The 22,064-nt window shown below is 33.3% G+C and overlaps 1 protein-coding gene across 1 annotated transcript; it reads right to left on the reverse strand.

Annotated features, from left to right (window-relative positions):
* Window positions 1-208: 208 nt before the first annotated feature.
* Window positions 209-20,611, reverse strand: LOC130895089 (calphotin-like). Its single transcript, XM_057802221.1, has 5 exons — window positions 20,576-20,611; window positions 19,317-20,174; window positions 14,736-14,827; window positions 1,170-1,200; window positions 209-1,010 (listed from the first exon to the last, which is right to left on the reverse strand). Exons 1-5 carry the CDS (start codon window positions 20,585-20,587, stop codon window positions 276-278), a joined length of 1,728 nt encoding a protein of 575 aa, XP_057658204.1. The 5' UTR covers window positions 20,588-20,611; the 3' UTR covers window positions 209-275.
* Between the last annotated feature and the right edge of the window lie 1,453 nt (window positions 20,612-22,064).

Below are 22,064 nucleotides of genomic sequence, written 5' to 3' on the forward strand. Positions count from 1 at the left end.
ATTTTTCGCACCCAGTCTGAATGGTTAGGTTAGAATAATGCATACAGAGCATTATTCCACTATACCACGACTGAAATCTTATACGTATATGTAACCAAAATGTGACAGTTTGCAACGATTTTTCCAAAAGGTAGTACGAAGACGCTTATTTTGAATACTTTGAAGTATTTGGAATTTATTTTTAGAATAATTATGATTAGCATTTATTTTTTTAACAGTCTTTATTCCAATAAGTTAACTGTATATACAATATAGTATAGGTATATGGTCATCGTTTAGTGGTAGTATCCTCCGTGGGCCAATGGAGCAGCGTAAGATAGAGGGCTGGCTACTTTGTAGGCTGGTTGAGCGTAAGCGATTGGAGCAGCTACTTTTGCAACAACTGGAGCAGCAGCTACACCAGGATCTTTGTGAACTACAGCGTTGAATCCATTGTGGGGGTCAGCAGTGTATTCAACGGTACGTTTGCTACCATCAGCTTCGATAAGGGAGTAGCTGCCTTGAACGACATCACCATGACGAGATTCTTGTTGGCTTTTACTATCTCCGGTGTGGGGATCGCTTACGGAGTATCCGAAATCGTAGTTAGCTGGTGCTGAAGGTTCGGCATAAACAGCTTTGGCTACTGGAGCTGCGTAGGATACTGGAGCTGCGTAGGATACTGGAGCGGCTACTTTATAAGCTGGAGCTGCGTAAGAAATTGGAGCAGCATATTTAGCTACGGCTGGTGTAGCGTAAGCTACAGGAGATGATACGCTGGCATAAGAGACAGCTGGGGCTGAGGAGTAAGCTACTTTAGTTGGAGGGGCGTATGAGATGGGTCTAGAATATTTAGCAACAGCTGGTGTAGCATAAGCTACTGGAGATGATACACTGGAGTAAGATACAGCTGGGGCTGAAGAGTAAGCTACCTTAGCTACTGCTGGTTGTGCGTAAGCCAACGGTGCCGTGTAGGCTTCTCCAAGGATACCAGCTCGGGCTACTGTTACAATGGCGGCGAAAGCTAAGAGCTAAAAATAAAAAAGTCATTATAAATATGTAAATATTTGGAATAAATTCTAATTTTTTTGATTATATAATAATCTCAAAAAAATACTGACGAGTTAGTTTCTCTCTAAGAAAAAAATATTATTAAAAATTTTGTGCACTGCCGTACACTGCAAACTTACTTTGAATGCCATGTTTGCTTGTTTGGTGATACTTTGATAATTTTTTCAATGGTTGCATGGTATATATAGCGAATATGTTTGGCCCGAGGTTCGATTTTAGATTACTTTCACTCACAAACCGCGAATCAATGGAAAATGCTATACATTAGTTCTTATTGTTGGCATTGACCTGTTAGACATATTTGGCCAACGCCAATTATTGCAGGATGTCGTATGACATTATTGGGCGTTTTTCTTTTGTTCCATTGTTCAATTTGATAACCGTGTTAATTTTTTTTGATTTCGAATAAATCAAATTATACAATCGTTTTAATGTTTATATCATGTTGAAAATATAATAATATTAATACAATTTAGCAACAAAAACATATAAAAAGGGTCAAATAAAATAAAAAACTGAAGGATCCTTTATAAAAATTGTCATAATTTGCTTGTCAGTGAAATTAACACAAGAGAGATACATCCATCGGAATTTTTGAAATTCTCTATTTAGTTAGACGTGGTTTAAAGATGGAAATCTCCATACTTTGACTCGAATAAAAACTTTGTTACCAGTTACTATTTAATTTTGAAACACTTCAGAATCTTATTAAAAACTGGAAATATTTTTCGAAAAACAATTGAAAAGGAGTTAAGTATAGACAGTTTATAATAATACTTTGATGGTGCACTCAAAAATTAGGATTATAAGTAGTTCCAAGAAATGTTCTAGATAAGTGCTTACTTGTAATATTTGTTTTTGTTGGCAATGAACGTTTTATCCAAACGTTGCGTTGTGTAGTTAGAAATGAGTATTTCAGTTCAGTTTTAGTGGTAATTTTCCATTTACAACACCAAAGCGCACAATGCGGCATTATGTGAAGAGTTCAAAGTACACCAACTCCTCACACCGTCGAGTAGAAACAAAATCTTTTTTCGTGGATGTTATGCGCAAGTGTTACTTATAACTTGACGTAAAGTATAACTTAATGATGAGTAACTGGATTGGTCAATTAATACCAACTTGTTACATTCATTATTTCAATAGCTTTGTTCGCGATAGATATCCTGAATATGTTCTGTCCCCAGATTCATGCGCAAATTGAGCGTTCGCAGTGCTTATAAGACTGGATTCAAAATACTGTGTTCGTGGAGCACAGATTTCTAATTCCGAACGTGTTCTGACTACGTTCAATGTATCTTCGGACATGGATAAGGATTTTTAATCTGGCGCATGTGCCATTCATCCTTTTTGTGATATTTACCGCGAAATAACCTTTAACCTATGTGGTTTTCTATGTATTTGTATTCCAAAAACGTGGTAGTTGACTGAATATTTACCAATATTAAAAATAAACATTTGGCCAGTTAATTATATACATTTTATTCTCCTAGCTAGTTTTAAATTCAAATTACAATTTTAGAAGTTCATGAATCGTTCGTGGTGGAATATATTCTGAATAACAACATCCAAAAAATATTCAGAATACATTCGGAATGTGTTCAAATAGGTTTGTTCCCACTAAGAATAAATCGGATGGCTTTCTTTCTATTGATAACCATAGTAATTGGTAAATAAAAAAATCAACTTTTCTACAAAAATAATAGAAGATTAATAATATATTTTTGGAAAATAAAATCGACAAAATGAGGTGTTTAATCACGTGACATTGAACACCAATCAGAAAAGTGACGTTATTCAAGACGCCATGACAGTCTTGGCCTTTTTCGTGGTGAATTTCAAGTTCCTTTCTACAAACTCAAAATACTAACGTAAAAAACCTATTTTTCTTAAAATAATATGATTTTGGGGTGAATTTTGTTTGTATTATACTGAACTACTGAAAGATTTTTTAATGTCGTAATTTTCGACTGTCTTATCTACAATATTATAATCTCAGATTATTACTCAATACACCTATTAAAATTAAATGATTCTCTCGACTCGAGGCGTCTATAAAATACCAGTATATATTTTATTGCAAAATGATGATAATTTATCAACAAATATTGGTTTACGATTAATTCATATAAGGCAAATTAACATTAAATCCAACATGAACTTGTTATAATATACGAGAATATCGGACTGATATGCTTCTACCTAGTTTAAATGTGTTAATTTTCTTGTAAATATTCTAAATTTATTTTGCGAATACACATATAGCGAAATAACCCGTAATTAATTAATCATGATTGTGTGGTAACTGGTCGTTATTAAAAATATTTACAAAGATTATAAATCTTGAATGAAGGTGATTTAATTTTTTGTTTTAATTTGCCTCTCGTAATTATATTGATCGTTATTTTTAATTATACATTTTTATTATGTCAAAACTCATTTAATTCTGCAAACTTGGTGCGTTACATATATGATATTTGAAAATAAGGGAGATTAATTTTATATTATCGGCTTCCTGTAATAAATGATATTGTTTATAGGAAAGTCTTATACAGAAGTTCAGGGGTTAAGGCTAATAGTGCTAATTGTCAATTAGAATTTTTTTAAATTTTTGCAAATATATGCCAGCAACAACAACAAAATTCTGCTTGGTTTATAATATGAATCACAATATTTACAAAACTTAACCATACACCCCACAAAAATTATCGCATCACTGGTATTTTAAGATGTTTTTAATACTTAATTTTACTTTTTTGGGAAAATCTGTATATGAAACAACTTTGGAAGCAAAAATGCTCGAGTAAATCATTTCTGTCTTGGAAAATGCATTGAGATCGAGAACTTTCTAAACAAATTGTGTTATTGTATAGTGAAAACTTAAATTTATTTTGTTAATAATGGATGTGCATCAACGTTTAAGAAGACATGAAGAAGCCACTAGAATCATCGCGCTCATACAAGATGGCCGCAGTCAAAGATACGTCACCGGGGTAATTGGAGTTCAACAAAGCACTATATCCAGCGTTGTTATTCGCTACCAAGAAACATGGCAGCTAACCAGAAGACCCGGACAAGGCCGCGGAAGGATAACTTCGGTAGTAGATGATCGTTATTTGAGCTTAACGGCGTTAAGAATTAGGCATACGAGCCAGAGTGCCAGCTAGAGGTCCACGTCTTACCAGAGAACATCGAGCAGCAAGATTGGAATTTGCTCGAGAACACGCAAATTGAAATATTCAAGATTGGTCCAACATTTTATTCACGGATGAATCAAGATTTTGTCTGTATTCATCAGATAGGCGTGTACCAATATATAAGCGACGTGGTGAACAGCACGATTAGGTTAATTTTAGTCAAACTGAAAGCTTTGGTGGTGGCTCTATCTGAGAACCCTATGTAGTGACCTATATGCCTCATATCGGTGACAACTCTGTGCGCTGCTAGAGTGGTTCGGCAGTACTTAAAAGAGGTCGAGATACCCACCCTGAATTGGCCTGCACGTAGCCCGGACCTTAACCCAATAGAGCATGTCTGGGACCATCTAGGATGGCAAATTTAGCAATATCCGGCACCAATGACAACACTAGATGATCTTAAAAATGTTCTTTTTAACTTCTGGGAAAACATACCGCAAGGATGCATCCAGAGCCTGTTTAGAAACCTTACAAGACGAATGGAAGTTGTAATTCGAGCGAGGGGCGGCAACACACGAATTTTGTGGTTGATAATATTCACCTATGACTTGTTTTTGTCAAATCTACGCTTAAAACAGCTCGAGCTACTTACTTTTTGTATGATTTTTATCATTTAAGGGTATAGTGTACTGTAAGCTAGTGTTATTTATTTGAGATTAACATTTTACAGGGACAGTAAAGCGAGTTGAGTTCATACGATGATTCTTAAATATCCAATTTTCCTGTCTCAGAATATGAGGGGAAGAAGGGAAGAGGACTTCGTCAAACTGTTGACAGGAAACGTAACCTGAAGCTGGCTAGCTGCCAGCTATTTACACAACAAGCTCGAGAGCAATGATAAACCATAAAAATAAATTTATTATCTACATCGCTGTTTCATTTTGTTCTTAAGGCGTAATTAAGTATGCCCTTGCACCTCCTTCGAAACTTTCCATTATTATATTAAAATTTTATTGGCATGGATCGAAAATTACTCCTTACGTTTATTTTACAGACACATGTATAGGCACGCCTTATGGAGTATGACATAATACGGATAAAAATCGAAAGTGATTTCAATCGGCCTTGAGTTGCACTCAGGTAGCATGCCATTGTTAAATAATATAGAGCCAGGGTTGTCAAAACACCAATGAAATATAATGTTCAAATATTACTAATTTTGAAAATAGTGACTAGTAGCATCGCTATTTTGCCTCGGCCGGGTTTCTTTTTCATATTTTTTTTTAATTCTCCAGGGAACTGATAATTTAGGTTTGGTATTTTTTTTTCGATATATTAGATCATGAAGTTGCCCACTTTGCTGTAATTGTCGTTATCACTCCACCTTTAGTATATGTTTGTAAACGTACCTTTACGTTTCAACTTATTGTGTTTAGAATGACTCGAGCAGTCAAATCTTTTTTGCCGAGCCAGTTACTCAGATTTGGGAACAAGAAATAGTCATCCGAGGCGGATTGGGTAGCCTAATTCATGTACCCTTGCATTGTTCTCCTCCAAATGTGATGTTTTTTTTCTAATTTTCAATAAATCCAACCAATACGTTGCCATACTTGCCAGTGATTGCTTAAGAAGTTATGTCGCGTCTAAAAAAACGTAACTATGACTTTATTGATTAACGGACTCACCAGGGGGACCTTAACTAGACGTGCAGAATTTTCGAAATTTTCCGGGCTCACACGTTTTTAATTAATTTGAGTGAACCATTATTTCAACTTTGGAATTGATAGTGCAGAGCTGCGTTGCGAGGGGTTGCCATCAAGAACTGTCAAGTTTTGACAGTAGTTAATCGCTTTTTTATCAATGTTAAAAAAAGTTTCAGCAGCAATTGAATTTATATAAATGTATAATATAAGCAATAAACCAAAAATTTTCGTAAGCTCACGTTCACCGTCGAGGTCATTAACCTCCTAGAAGGTGTAAAAAGAGCACGTGGTAGGTTTGAAAGCCATTCTATTCAATACTCAGCTTTTTGCATAGAGTTTTAAAAGCAGCAGATGAGTGCACTAGACTAGTCCACGAGATGCTTGTAAAAAAGCTGGTTTGTAGCTTGCATACGTTTCCCGGGTACTTAAGCCTTAAGGATTTTTTAAATTTAAACGTTTGAGTGGAATGGTTACATGAGTAATAATAAAATGAATAAACTTGGCAACGTTTATCAGGTGGATTCACGTTGATGATGTGAAAGGACCGCGCCTCAAAGCACTATCAGCAGGAGTGCGATTAGTTTGTAGAGATTTCGTGCCAATCATCGACCACATTTTTTATTATATCTAGCACTGGATAAAAACACATAAATAATTAACCGTTAAGTTGTTTCGATATACTTAATCATACCGGTAAAAAATAATAGACTTCACATCACTTACTAATATTTTGCTGGTAATGTCATTGAATTCGACCTTTCTAATCATATTACCTAGAACTCGAATCTGGCAAATATATTTCTAACGTGGTTTGTTACGAATAAAATTGATAAATGCCTTTTAAAAGACTATTTGGATCAAGAACGACATTTTTTTCAGACGGAGACTCTGCATCTTGAAACGAAATGACTTTTGTAGCTTCCATAAGGTTATAAATATTGCATAAATTGAGGAAAAAATTCAAATCTGTAATTCTTATCTTATATTTTTTTGAAAAAATATTATTGTACTGCATTAAGGCAAGGTTCTTACGATTTTGCCAACAAGTAATCTATTTATACAAATATCATCTCAAAAATCGGATTGAGTAGTTATGGAAAATGTTCTGGCTGTTCAAATAGTTTTTGACCACAAACTCGTTAACAAAATGAGATTTATGAGGAAAATAATACGAAAATCTATATTTATATAGATTGGATCTGTTTAGTACAAGATTCTTGTAGTTGTTTTTTTACTGCAGAAAGGAGTTGAACTTTTTTTCAAAAAAATATTTAATTTCGAATTGTCGCATTTGCGCTAACACATTGGCTAGTCTGACCGGATCTAGATTTCACCTTGACTAAGATATCCCTGTCATTCAAAGGTCGCGGAATAAATTGTGAATAAAAAAAGTTGAGTTCTTACATCAACACCCAACAGTTAGGACACGCATTTACCATTACTCTGAATTTATCTACAATGATCTAATGTATCAATTTCTTTCATTCACAAATATGTCATTGACTTTAGACGAGGTCATGTATTAATAAATTGCTATGAATAATTACACTGATTACGAAAGGTGAGTAATAGTTGAAGAAAATAAGCTGATTTAGATACACACTTTATAGTAGATTTCTTCAAATTATAGACCGTTCGGTTTAATGATGAAATTGTGTGGGTTATCCCCGAAACGTCAATATTTTTGACTTTTTCAAAAACTATACATTCCGAGGGGAATTGGATTGCTCTTCGTAGCTCTTCGGATTCTTATTGCGGCGAATCGTTCCGCATAGATTCTTATCATCTTCTCTCTTCTTTTTATAGATTTTTATGGCTATAAGCTTTTTCTGTTATTCTGGTCCATTATCTCCTTATGTTGAACTTGTGTCTAGCTTTCTGAATATTCAATTTTTTAATGTCTTCTATCGCTTAGTCCTTCAGCATTATTCTATGCAGTCCACTTGGACGTGTCGATAACATCTCTGGGATTTTATAAATTTAACTATGTCCTTCCATCATCTCTTTTAGTTTCTCATTCATTAGCCTTCTATATTTTCTTTCCTTTCAAATGTTTAAAGGTTTTCTTCTTATTCCTTCGTAAGACACAGTTTTGCGGCGTATGTAACAACAGTTTAATGTCTGCTTTGTAGATTCTCAACTTGATTTTGTGCGAAGCTTCTTTTGATTGCGGCCTCTTCTATTATTCTTTTCGAAGGCTCTATTAAATAGTGTTGCATATAGTACTTCTACCATTAATCATTAACATATGTTATCTATACTACATAATATTTTTCTGAATTACAATATATTTCTTTCTTCCACTTTTGTATGGAACGGTGAATATTTAGGTCAAAATTCTAAAAATGTAGAATATTTCCTTCAACTCAGAAGCCGATCTATTTTATCGCTATTATGTTTACTAAACTGTTAGATAAACAGAGTATCTGCTCTAAGAAGTCGTCGCAATCAGGTATTTCTTTATATTACTGCATTTAGAATCCATCTATAGTAAATAAAAAAAAACAAAAAAAAATTAAAATTACTTTCTGACTCGTAATCAGAACCTATTTATATAGTTAAGTGATTTGTTTTAGTGCTGGTCGGTTATTTAACATATTACTCTATTTAGCTGGAGCAACTTCAATATAGTATACATACCTTACGTTAATGATATCGTTATTTTATTGAATGGTACGTTTAGATACTTGAAACACCATTTGCAGTTAGGTGTGGACCAATTTTGTTGCCAAGAAACTCCATTTCAAATTTGCAATAGTACAGTAAATTTAAATTAATTGTAGTATTAATCAAAGTATATTTATATTTCCCCGACGACCAATTAATGCTTGCTTATGATGGGGAACATATCAGGTACAATATGAAAAAACTATTGAAGTGCATAAAAATATTGGATGTTAAATAACTGGTTGATGGGAAAACCAGAGACAAACTTAAAAGTAGAGCACCAAACAATGAAAAGCGTGAATTCTATTATACCACGCGGTATTAATAGGTAACATTGATTTGAAAATAGAATACGGCGAGGAAGTGAATGATAGAGAATAAATTGGACAAAGACAATTGGTCTGGTACGGACAGTAATGTGAATGAGGCAGGATAGACTACCACACACTCCTCAAGATTATAATCCAATATATAATCCCATATTTCCAAAGAGGAAAGAGGTAGAATCGGAAGCAAATGATATTTCGGAGATTCGGAGATTTCATATTCAAATATTTGACATATTTAAGGTAGCTGTACAATGAAACATTGGCGTGAATGAATCGCGAAGAATGCTTAATGGGTATAAGGACATTTCAGAAATTTTGATCGGGCTAACACGATCTTGATCTATTTCACTGTTAATTGGAAACTGATCGAAGTAATTGGGTCATAGACATATGATAGGATTCTTTCTACCCTAGTTTACAGGAGGGTAAATGCGATCAGTAGTATTAAAATTTAAAAATTAACTCACGAAATTAAAGTAATGAAAATCAAAGGTCTTTTTAGGTTTAGTTTTGGAATTAAAATTTTTACCGAAAATTGAACAATTCCCGTTCTGGTTTAGGATTCGTAATCAGAGTATAGATTACTTTTGACTGTACTATATAATATCGTAGGTGCATAGCGTGCTCCATACTCGAAAATGTAACGGTTACATAATACAAGTACGAACAAAAGTTATGGCTCTTTCGTTACGTATTTGATCATTTCTCCATACTCATTTACGTGCCGCATAATAATATTGGATCTGTTATGTATTCAATTATCGTATGATTCCATTTTTTAGATAATTCAAATATAAATTTATGTCATTCAGATATAGCAATACCATCACTTCTTGAAAGATAACATTGGTAATCTCCAGTAATGTGGTTGCACTACTGAGACCCGGTCGAAAACAGGATTGGCTAATTACTAAAACCTCAATGATTTTAATGGTATTTAATCTGATGTTATTTATAATATTTTGAAATACGACAAATATATTCATATTGATCATAATTTGATAGAAGTGTTACTAATAAAATGAACATTTGAAATAGTATTGAATAGTCTCAAACAATTTCGAAGAGCTACGAATTTTCTACTACATTTTGTTGTTGTATCCGAATTAACCGTCATAATTCTATTAATATACTTATGTGGCTTTTCCGCATCTACAGAAAACCTAATAATTAGTAGGAAACATTTGCTGGAACGACTACTCGTGAAAATAGTTCTCATCATTTTTTTGTAGATTGATTAATTCCATTGATTTACATCTTTTTTAGTTTATTGCCTCAATTAAATTTCTTTGAAATGCAAAGGAATATTTTTGTGCTTAAACTATTTTCATCCCATTCCTTTTGGTAATGCTTATAGTGAGATTGATATTAACATACTAAACGAAATTATTCTTCTTATTATTAAAATTTATCTTTTTTCTTCATAATATTTTATTTCATAAAATTGTCTCCGTCACTGTGAACCATATGATTTTCGATATGCAATAATTGTAACTGTCATAAATATTGAAAATGGTTTTAACAACTCTCGGTTGCCCATAACATAAATTTGTTGCCCACATATCATGATTTGCAGCATTTAATCTGATTAGCAATTTGTCAAATTTCGCAATAGGCCTATAAATAACAGATACAATATTCAATTTAACCGAACCACTTATTTTTTTTTAGAATTCGATTCGGTTTCACAAGGGATTTTGTTTGAGTAAAATTAATGAAAGTGTCCTCACGTAGATAGGTTGTGAAACCATCATACAAGGTGTGCGTAATAATTGAACGAACCAAAATTTTGGAGAAAAGTTTTCTCATAAACTTCTCTGGTTGCTTTTTAGATAATGTAACAATGCTTAGCTCTCCAATTTTAATCGCCGCAACTTCTGAACATTATAAGAAAAATTGTGTTTATGGAATGTGGTGTCCAGTCCAAAAACTCTGTCACAATAATTATGCAAGATGGACACTGATTATTTTCGATTATATTCTTTCTTTATTTTCACACATTTCCAGAACATGTGACTAAAGCTTGTATACCACTATACAAATATGATGCATCGTGTAATTACTACAGCTTTTAAATCATCGCCTTAATGGATATAATCAAGTCCTGTTTTGTTAATGTTTATGTTCATTCTAGAAATTCTAGTACCGTAATTTGGTATAATAATTGCATTCTACTAGTTGGACACAAGTGGAAACTATAATAATAATTTGGCCATGATTTGTACGGAAATTTCTTAACGTTTTCACACAATTAAAACGCATGTTTGTGATTAATTAATTCTACTGAGATAATTATTGATTCTATATGCATTTGTCCATGATTCAGATGCAGAGATTCCAGGAATTTCGCGGCAAGCCTAACTTGGTTAGGCAAAATTATATAATGTTAACAGCGTTTTCAATAAACACTTTAACCCAAATATAAAGTTACTGGAACATACTGCACAATATTTAGAGGGTTTAATATGCCAGTATGTGTAAAATACTTTTGGATTGGGAAATAGTATAGTTGTGAAATCAGCAATGGCAGTAGGTAGAGCTTCAAAGAAAAGATAATGTTTTTTTGTCATTCTTGTTAGGTATTCCAATCTACTTAAAAACCTTTCTTCAATATCACTTTTATTGGTTTTCGATGTTATTATACTTAATTTACTCCACTATTCTCTAATTTTATGCTATTCAAGTGTTTTCATACTTTGAAGCATTTTGATCTCTATCATTTCTCTTTATTTCCATATCTGATCGTAGCCAAGAAAGATTAACACATAACTAACTTACATTTCTCGTTGCCGGTTCGTATTGAGATCAATTTTCAAAATAACTTTGAAAAAATTTTCTTATGGATGAACAATTTTTTGGTCTGAGTGTAATATTTCCTGAATTTAGGACCATACATAAAATTTATTTATATAAAAGATAGATTTCGAGTTTTTTTAAATTGATCAGAATTTGTTTTGTTGTCTATCTACGGACCTTTCGCTTGGTAACTTAAGTACGATAATGCATGAAATATTTATGTTATTGTTTATTTCACTAAATGTATTATATTACACAAGTTGAGTTTTTGCTTGCTTGCATAGGTTTGTTTTTTTAATTGGTAAAATGTATTGTAAATGTGAACGAGTTTTGTAACGTTCGTGTTTATATGGCTTATTGTCTTACTTTAATTAAAGCAAAAAATAAAAAAAGTACAATGATCCAATCTGTAATTGTTGTTGCCTATAAAGGTAATCTATAAGCTGAAACGACAATACTTCCAGTGGGTTTACAAAAAGGGAAAATTTAAAAACGTTACTTCTTGGAAACTGGAGCATTATTTACATTCATAGCAATAAATTATTATTTGCCAATGACACATCAAATTAGAGGACTGAAAAAGGCCACATATTTAATGTAAATATCTACGACAACTTCGTAATCTATTCAAATACTCTGGATTGACATGTAGTCCATAATAATATATGATCTAAATTCTTATCTAACATTTGTTTCGCCATATCTATAAATTGTTTTATTGTAGTTGCTCATTTCAATTTTGTTTTCAATTTAATTTACAGTCAAGGAAGCACAAAGAATTTTTTATTTGAAAAACCCACTCAAAGAGATTGTCGAAACTGTTTTCGTCGTTTAGTTGTCACAACAAAAATGATTTTTGTGATTAAATGTACTTACCCACTTTTGTGATCTCCTGTTATATAATCAAATAATGTATACACGAAGTTTTCGTGTTTTTTGGATTAAGCTTAGAGTTATAGTTCATTTCTTTGATGACCATGGTATAATTGAATTTCGAATTTTGTGGGATAATAAAAAATTAAATATAAGAAAACATTAAAACTATTTTTTACTTTAGTCTAATTTGCCTCGTCAGCGCTGGCCACACGCGATCAAAAATTAAATAAGTTCATTTGAACTAATAGAAAATGTCACAAATTTACATAATTGAAGTATCTAGCCAATTCGTATTTCCCAGAAGAAACATTTTAATACAGGTCTTATAGGTACCACACAACTCAAATTCGACGATGCTCATGGACCCTATTCCAAGGTCTCATTACTAATTTTGTGACAGTTCACTGTTCAAACCTGTTTATCAGAGCTCACCAGTATACAGCAGTCAAATCTTAAAATTTTTCTTGGAATTGGAATGGAAATCTTCCCAGGCACAATTTCAATCATACAGCATGACTTTGTGAACGAATTTTTGGAGCTACTTGCTCATGGTGCTTCTTTTGGTTAATTTAGACTAATTTTGAATCGAATGGTTATTTCAATCGATTTAGTGTGTTGTTCTTTGAAGAAAATCATGGGTCACATACCAATAGTATCAACTCGCTGGTTTTCGGCCGGGTTTGACATTTTCGACCCATTTAGCTATTTTTATTTTTATACAATATTCAATTTTTATCCGTTGTTTGTTACATAGATCTCTATTCCAACTTATCAACAGATGAGGCTTACAAACAGATAAATCCTTGTTTTAACTTTGCCCACACCCGGGTAGAGCTTGGGAAAAAACTCTTATTCTAGAATTTATAATCTCCAATTCCATAAACCAAACAGAATTAAAAAATGTAACATAGACCCCTATTCCGTCAGCTGCAATTATATTTTGTGGTAAAGTTTGGTAGCTCTGCGGAAATTTCTTGATCTCGTTTCACAGTTAAGGGTTAGGATTCAGATCAAACTACTCATATGTGATAGAGTATTGTTGTCGGTCGGTTAGTGTAATGCTTGACGGATATAGTAGCTTCACAATTATGACAAACGGGATGATTTTCTTAAAACATCAAATATCCTTAAGTAAGTTTACTGTAGCTTATGCGAAGTTTTCTTATTGGCATAGTTGGAAGTTATGAAGTGCTTTCATACTGTTGCGCCATAGATCACACCAAGAATCTTGGATGAAGTTGAGCACAGGTCTTTTACAAACTTGATGATTTTTTAAGTATTGAGGCTTCTTTGGCATGGAGATCTGCAGTAAAATGTCCATTCATTCTGGTGTAAGATAGAAGCCAGATAAGAGGGACTGATATATGACGAATAAGAGAGCTTTGAAAATATCTTCTACGATTGTGATGGTCGATAACAATGCTTTTAATTCATTGAATTGACGCAAATATATGTATAAAGTACACGTCGAAGGCAAGCGAACTTACGAGCTTGAAATTTACGTTACTACGCACCCGACACCGGAATCTGGTATCAATTCGAAATATTTTTTATATAGAATTTCTGGAACCGCTTTCTCTCGAAGTGTGCTACAACATGCTTAGAGTGATATATCGATTATAGGAGGAGGAAAAGATGGTAAACGAAGTGGAGGGATCAGTAAAGATGCCAGTAATTGAGAAACAGAATTCGGAGTTTTGATTTTGGTTCAGTAGGGAGAAAAGTCATTGTTGTAAGAAGTGACTGAGTATTATAATAAAACAATGGTGATGATAGAAACATTGGATGGAACATTGTGGTTGAATATGAGCATATTCTTAACTACTTCATATTTATTTATTAACGAAACTCAAGAAATGTGAGGAATATATCTTTATTTGATTTGATTTGATTTGATTTGATTATTCTCTAGTAAACCATCTGTTGTCAATGATTTGTGTAACTTCACAATGCCTAATTTTCGATATAAATTATGTACGCCGAAAAATATTTCGAATTTCGCTTTCTATTCCAATTTATGTTGTATATTTTTCAAAAAATCGATATCTCAAAGATTATTGAGTTTTTCATATGTTCAATATAACAAGAAAAACGGGGTATGATTCGTACTACGGCTTTTTCATACAATATAGGAGTATTTCTTTATTTCTTCCATTTTCAGATGCACACAGCTGTACTGTCTATCGTGAGTATCTCCAAGCTTTTTATCTTCTTTTTCTTCTGATTTTATCTGTAAACATAGTTTTTCTTGGTCTATTCTCCTCTTGTACTGGTTTTTTGAATATTATTCGCTATATCAATTCATCATATTTCTTTTTCTACACATTTCTGTCAATCATTGCCTGTATGTTCGTTGTAAGAATAATCATAGTGTTAGAATTAGTCAAATAATTCTTTGTTTTCTAGTATTAATTTGAGTATTTTTAATATATTGATTATTTCCCTAATATGAAATTGAATTTATCGTTCAAATTTTTCCTCATCGTCTATGGTTAGTTCGGTAACTGCACGCATTTGTAAAACAAAACTATTTTCATTTGAAAATGCCGACAAAATACAAATAATATGTTTTGATTATTTAGTTTCAAATTCTACTGAATTTGTAGTGAAAGGTTGTTGTAAGCAGGCCCGGGCCAACTGAGCCTCGCCTCCACCATGGTCTTAATTAAAAGAGTATAAAATCCGATGCCATTGAAAAGAAACTCACAGTCGACATCATACAAACATGGCATACAAAGTGAGTGTAGTTCCAATTTCATTTTTCAGGTGTAATGTGTAATTTCGAATTTACTTTGGTTCTAAAATTGTTTTTTTATTAAATATTTCTATCATTATAGAAACTGATTATTCAGTTCTTTTCATTTGAAAATGACAGTATTTTGAAATGTTTACAGTATATTTAATTGAGCACAGTAACATTTTAAAAACAGGAGCTTTTAGAGCCCATTGAGATTATTTGAGAAAGTTCAAACCAATTTTGCTGCATTTATTCAATTATTTGTTAATTGTAATCATATTTAGATAATATATTTTCACGTGTTTTTAAAAATTTGTTTTTCAACAAATTATTCTTAATAATTTTCTGCTGAAAAATTGTACATGACATATACCATTTTTATTTATAATATAATGTAGATTTTCATCTGAAAATTGAACAAACATCTTTCAGTTTTTCCTAATAAGTGAAATCATGTTTTTTTGTGTTTGTTATCAATTCTTTTCACGTCCAATAAAATAAATTAGATTTTTTGCTAAATATTTTTTTTCTTACAGTTCGCAGCCTTTGCTGTTTTGCTCGCAGTAGCTCAAGCTGGAATTATAAATGATGCTTACTCGTCACCTTTGTCTTATGCTGGTTCTGCTGTAGCTAAAGTAACTTATTCTGGAGCTCCTGCTGTATCTTATTCCAGTGTATCACCTAGCCTAGCCTATGCTGCTCCAGTAGTAGCTAAATTCCCAGCTCCAATCTCTTATACCGCTCCCGCAGAAGCAAAAGTATCTTATTCCGAAGCTCCAGCTGTATCTTACTCGAGTGTATCGTCTCCAGTAGCATATGCTAGTCCAGCTGTTGCTAAAATTGAGGCTCCAATCTCCTATGCTGCTCCAGCAGTAACTAAACTAGCTTATTCAGAAGCTCCGGCTGTGTCTTACTCGAGTTTATCGTCTCCAGTAGCTTACGCTACCCCAGATGCAGCTCCGATTTCTTATAATGCACCGGCAGTAGCTAGGCTAGCTTATTCTAAGGCACCAGTTGTTTCCTACTCTAGCAGTCTCTCAACACCAGCATATACAAAAGTCTCAACTCCTGTTTCCTACTCAGCACCTGTTTCATATGCAGCTCCTACCCCAGTTGCTTACGCAGCTCCAGTTGCTAAAGCCGTATATGCCGAACCCTCAGCACCAGCTCACTATGATTTCGGATATGCTGTAAGTGATCCTCATACCGGAGACAGCAAAACTCAACAAGAATCTCGTCGTGGTGACGTTGTTCAAGGAAGATACTCCGTTGTTGAATCTGATGGTTCTAAACGTACAGTAGAATACACCGCTGATGATCATAATGGTTTTAATGCTGTTGTACATAAAGAGCCTGCTGGTGTGGCTGTGAAAACTGTAGCTAAACTTTCTCCATATTCTTACGCTCAACCCGCAGTTTATACCCAGCATGCTCCAGTTGCTTACGCACAACAATCTGTTAAAGTCGCTTCAATTTCTAATGGATATACTGGAGCTCAATATCATTGAGCTTTACAGAACGAAGTTATTTTCTGAATAGGGAATTTGTGGTCACGTATTACATTAAAACTAGTGTTTTATTACTATTCATTTTTTTAAATGCTGCTGTAATATAGAACGCTTATTGATATTATCTATTTGTATAGAAGTTTGCCATGATTAGTCACGTGTATATTTATTGTTAAATATATTGTTTCACATGAATTTGTGTTGTTTTATATTTATTATAGAGCTGTAACTGAAGAAGTTACAACTTGTTAGTGAGTGAAAAGAAAAAAATTGCTCAAAGAATGAACTTCCAGGAGAGTAGGAAATATAGACATAGAGAAAGTCTTAAAAAGAAAGTCGTTTGCATTATGTTTGCCTTTTTGTCCTCTAACTTGGACTCACTGGAAATTCTACTAACATTTCGTAAGCTTATTGATAATATGAAATTGTGGATATCGTTCTATTTTTGAATAAAAGCATACTGAGAATATACTCAAACACTGACTTTTTTAAATGGTTTTATTCGTGCCGCCTCTTGCTTAATGCTTTTTAATAAATTGGTTATTAATTCTCGTCCTTGGCCATTCAAAACTTTATTTTCAGACTTTAGAAGTAAACTCAAACCAACACAAAACTAATGATGGAAAAGTTTACTATGCCTTTGGAATATTTGATTCATTCATTTTCATTCTACTCAAATATCTTTTTCTATTTCCGGCAGTAAGGCGCTTGTACTATTTTTGTCCTTGTTACTCCTACTTCTACTCCTTTTGTCTGGTCCAATCTAGATTTCAGATTAAGTTTATATCTAATTTGATCTCTCGGGATCTTGTGACTTGTCTACAGTTCAATGTGATATTCAATCTTTGACGTTTTTGTCCAGTCATTAACAAAATAATCGACTGTACAAGAATCTGGGGAATCTAAATTAATGAAGCAAAATCACTCAAAATTCACAAAATGTATAGTAGTTACACCTACAGTAACGCTAAACACACACACCATACCACAAACAGAGTGCGTAAAGTACCTGGGTATCCAGCTAGACAAAGGACACTTATCTTTACCAAAATAGTTAGGAATTAAATTCAGCAAACACTATTGGTTACTATGACGTAAATCCATATTATCCTCGTCAAATAATCTCTTAGTCTACTAAGTCACCTTCAAGCCAATATGCACCTATGGGATCCAGTTATGGGGGACAGCAGCCAAATCTCACCTTAATTTATATTATAGAGGTGTTTCAATCTAAAATATTACGCTGAATCGCCGACGCACCGTGGTTTATACCCAACAATGAAATCAGGAAAGATCATCAAGTGGATTCAGTAAAAGAAGGAATAAGTGCTTACAGTGAACGCTACTTAAACAGACTTAATAATCACCCGAACGAGCTAGTAGTGAACCTTCTTGACAACATCGAATAAACACAAAGACTAAAAATAACGAAACCATTAGACTTTAGACTTAGAGTTCCTACATACACATACAAAAGAATTATCAAAGAAAATAGTGACGAATGATGGCGCTGGACATCAGTCACAAACATACTCATACTTCAAAACAAACAACCAACTTGCTTATAGTATTAAGGAAAGTATATATAGTTATATTTCAATATGGGTACTGATTGCATTTAGTCATAAGCAGGACAAGAAATCTCTTTCGTAAAAATATCATTTCTCCTAAAATAATAAAAAAAGGAATGATTTCTACAATCTTCAAACTCGCAACTGATACTTTCTTATTTGATTTAAAAAATTCAGAAAACTTTACTTAGTTCCTTCTTAACCTGTTCCACTTTGTAAAACTTAGTTGTATATTGTGCGGATTACTCATTGCTAAAGATAATATGGACATTATATATGAAAATGCTTGAATATCCAAAACGTTTTTCGTTATTAAATCGACAGTTGACAAGATGCCAAGAATATAACTCCACAAATAATAATTATTGTGGATCACGTACAGTAATAATTTAGTAATTTGGCGAGGAGATTCAAGTATATAGTCGATGATATATATAAAATAGGCCTACTGGTCAATCTGAAAATAAGAATTATTCTACTGACTAGGGGTCGACAAAGTACTTCTGCCATTTAAATCAATTTTGATGTTTCAGTCTAGCATATCACGAGATTTATACTTCAGTTTCCGAATATCTGTTCTTTCAAGTTAAAAAAAAGTAAAAGATAAGATATGGAAAATTGTAGACAAATAATGTCTATTTTACATCTTTCCCATCAAAAACAACTATATTTTGGACCTATAATTAACTAAGATATTCACTTATTAAACTAATTTTAATATAATCTCGTAAAAATAATTGACATATATAAGTAAGTGTCAAAATTCGTCAATATGATTATATGATCATTTTTTAAATGAAGTGCATTGAGTTGTCTATACTCGATGAAAATCTCAAATACAGAAATCTAGAAATAAAATCATTTTTATACTCTTTAAAAATATATTTCAAAAATAAATACACCGTATTTACAAAATCCCGTCAGATAGGTCTAGTGGTATACTTTCAAGGCGGGTTGAGCGTAGGCAACTGGTGCAGCTACTTTAAGAGCTGGTTGGGCGTATGCAAGAGGAGCAGCATATGCTGGAGCTACGGCTTTAACTGCTACAGCAGCAGGTTCTTTGTGTACTACAGCGTTGAATCCATTGTGATCATCTGCGGCATACTCAACGACACGTTTGCTTCCATCAGCTTCGATGAGAGAATAGCTACCTTGAACGACATCTCCCCGACGAGATTCCTGTTGAGTTTTACTATCTCCGGTATGGGGGTCATTTACGGAGTATCCGAAATCGTAGTGAGCTGGTGCTGAGGGTTCGGCATAAACAGCTTTGGCTACTGGAGCTGCATAAGCAACGGGAGCGGATACTTTATAAGCTGGAGCAGAGTAAGCTACAGGAGTAGCTACTTTATAGGCTGGTGCGGCATAAGAGACTGGAGCAACGGCTGGCGCGGAGTAAGCTACTGGAGCTGATACACTGGAGTAAGATACAGCTGGAGCTGCGGAGTATGCTACTTTAGCTACTGCTGGTGCGGCGTATGAGATTGGAGCGGCGAATTTAGCTACAGCTGGAGCAGCGTAGGCTACTGGGGATGATATGCTGGAGTAAGATACAGCTGGAGCTGCGGAGTATGCTACTTTAGCTACTGCTGGTGCGGCGTATGAGATTGGAGCGGCGAATTTAGCTACAGCTGGAGCAGCGTAGGCTACTGGGGATGATATGCTGGAGTAAGATACAGCTGGAGCTGCAGAGTAAGCTAATTTAGCTGTTGCTGGTTGTGCATAAGCTAATGGAGCGGAGTAAGTTTCCCCATATATACCAGCACGGGCTACTGATACGAGAGCAGCAAAAGCCAAGAGCTGCAATAAAATGATGTTATAAAAACAGTATTTATACGAAAGATATGACTAAATTTCCTACTAATAATACAAAGGGTGAGCCAAATAACAGATATCGGTTTTCTACGTGAATAAAACATTTTCAAATAATATTTTTTTCGTAAATATTGTTGAAACTTTGAATTAGCTTGTATTTAGGTTCTTTTACCATTTCTATCGAATTGTATCTATTTACATAATCTATGAATATAAATTATAAATAAAATTATGAAATAAAAATATTTGTTATTGTCCTCGTACTCTTTTAATTGAGAGTGGTAGTAATATAAATTCATTACAAAGAAAGAGATTATACGTTGTGATTTGTCATAAGGAACAAATTTAATAATAATAAATTAAGTAAATAAAATACATATACTTACTTCGAATGCCATGTTTGTGAGTTACTTCTTGTGTTGTGACTGTGCGATTTGCTTCGTCTGAATCCACTTTTATAGTTCAAATAATGTTACATAGGCGTGGCCGATCGCCTGGACCTGATTTAATACAATCATTCAAAGAACTGATCAACATATTTCGACACCCCCAAGTAAAGAAGGCCGTATGTAAGTAACATTTAGGTTATATTGTATTGAATACCAGACATAAGTGTCCGTTGCCGTTGAAATGTCATATAATTGTTATTAAAAAATTATAAAAAAAGAATTATATTTTTTATAAATGTCGTTGTTATTTATGATAATTGTTGAAAACTTATTTCACCTAGTGAATTTGAAAACAATATGAATTTTTCAGTTTCATATTCGATTTTTTAGTAGTTTTCTAACAAATTAAATTTAGCTAGGGGTAATAATTTTCTGTTTCTTTCCATTATTATTTTATATATATACTATCTGGGAGTTCTCGTAGTTTTGGTAATTTTTTCACAGTATACGTATTTTAGACAGAAACTTTTCCCTGTAAATTATTTCGTTGGATAATGGGACGAGCAATCTGGACTGAAACAATTTTATTCAAAGCCAATAGAGAAGTGGAAAGTGTAACGAAAGCGAACACTTGTTTCCATTGGAGCATTTCCAGCGAATAGAGAAATAACGAGGGAAGATACAATCTGTTATTTTCGCAAGTAGACCGTTTGGCGTAACGTTCCCAAATTTATATAGAGACAGAAAAAATGAATGGTAGAATTCATTAAATTTTTAATTCGATTCACTATTTAATATTATTATTTCATATGTCTTAAAAGTGTGTGTATGCTATGTATTTCTATTAGATAGGTTGTAGACATACATTACATTAATAGGTATATACTAATCTTGTATTGGAAGGAACTTATCAATACATGGAACTACGGTAGATTATCGAAAAAATGGAGAAATTAGTTCAAAAGTTGCCATTTTAAAACACCTGATATTTCTTATTTATTAGTCGAGAGTAAAGGCTAAATAAAATATAAATGAATTCGAAACTGTCTTGTTCTATCACACGGCACAAACAGGCAAGACACAAGATCTTGATTTGTACGAGCTTCGCTACGGGAGTAAAAGTTATCGAGTTTTTTTGTTAAAATTGAACTTGATCATTTATTTTGACCTCCCCTTTTGCGAGATATGATGTTTAATTGGTAAGCAGAATTTATCCTGAAAACATTGAGACTACGAGCGAAGATTTTTGAGTGACATATGACAAAATCAGGAAACTTCAGATACTTTATCAGCAGATTCATAAATAATTATTAAAAACTATCTAGGTACGTGTAACCAAGCGATTTTCAATTGATGAATGAACAAGGAAGGTTGGATCAAAATTATGATTGAAAAACGTTTTTAACAGATGCAGAACGGTGGTTTTATCACTGTGATTCTGCCTCTGATTCTGCCTGTGAGAGCTTCGTTATTTTAAAAAAACGGT

Source organism: Diorhabda carinulata, chromosome 1 (assembly GCF_026250575.1).
Source record: "Diorhabda carinulata isolate Delta chromosome 1, icDioCari1.1, whole genome shotgun sequence".
NCBI classification, from domain to species: Eukaryota; Metazoa; Arthropoda; class Insecta; order Coleoptera; family Chrysomelidae; genus Diorhabda; species Diorhabda carinulata.

Bases quoted from the DNA above. Each gene is read 5' to 3' on its own strand.
- LOC130895089 (XM_057802221.1), bottom strand. The intron at 14,828-19,316 runs GTATACCACTAG...TCAAAAAACCAG, and splicing joins ACGCTCAACCCGCCTTGAAA to TACAAGAGGAGAATAGACCA. The intron at 1,201-14,735 runs GTACAGCTGTGT...AAATTATCAAAG, and splicing joins GGAGATACTCACGATAGACA to TATCACCAAACAAGCAAACA.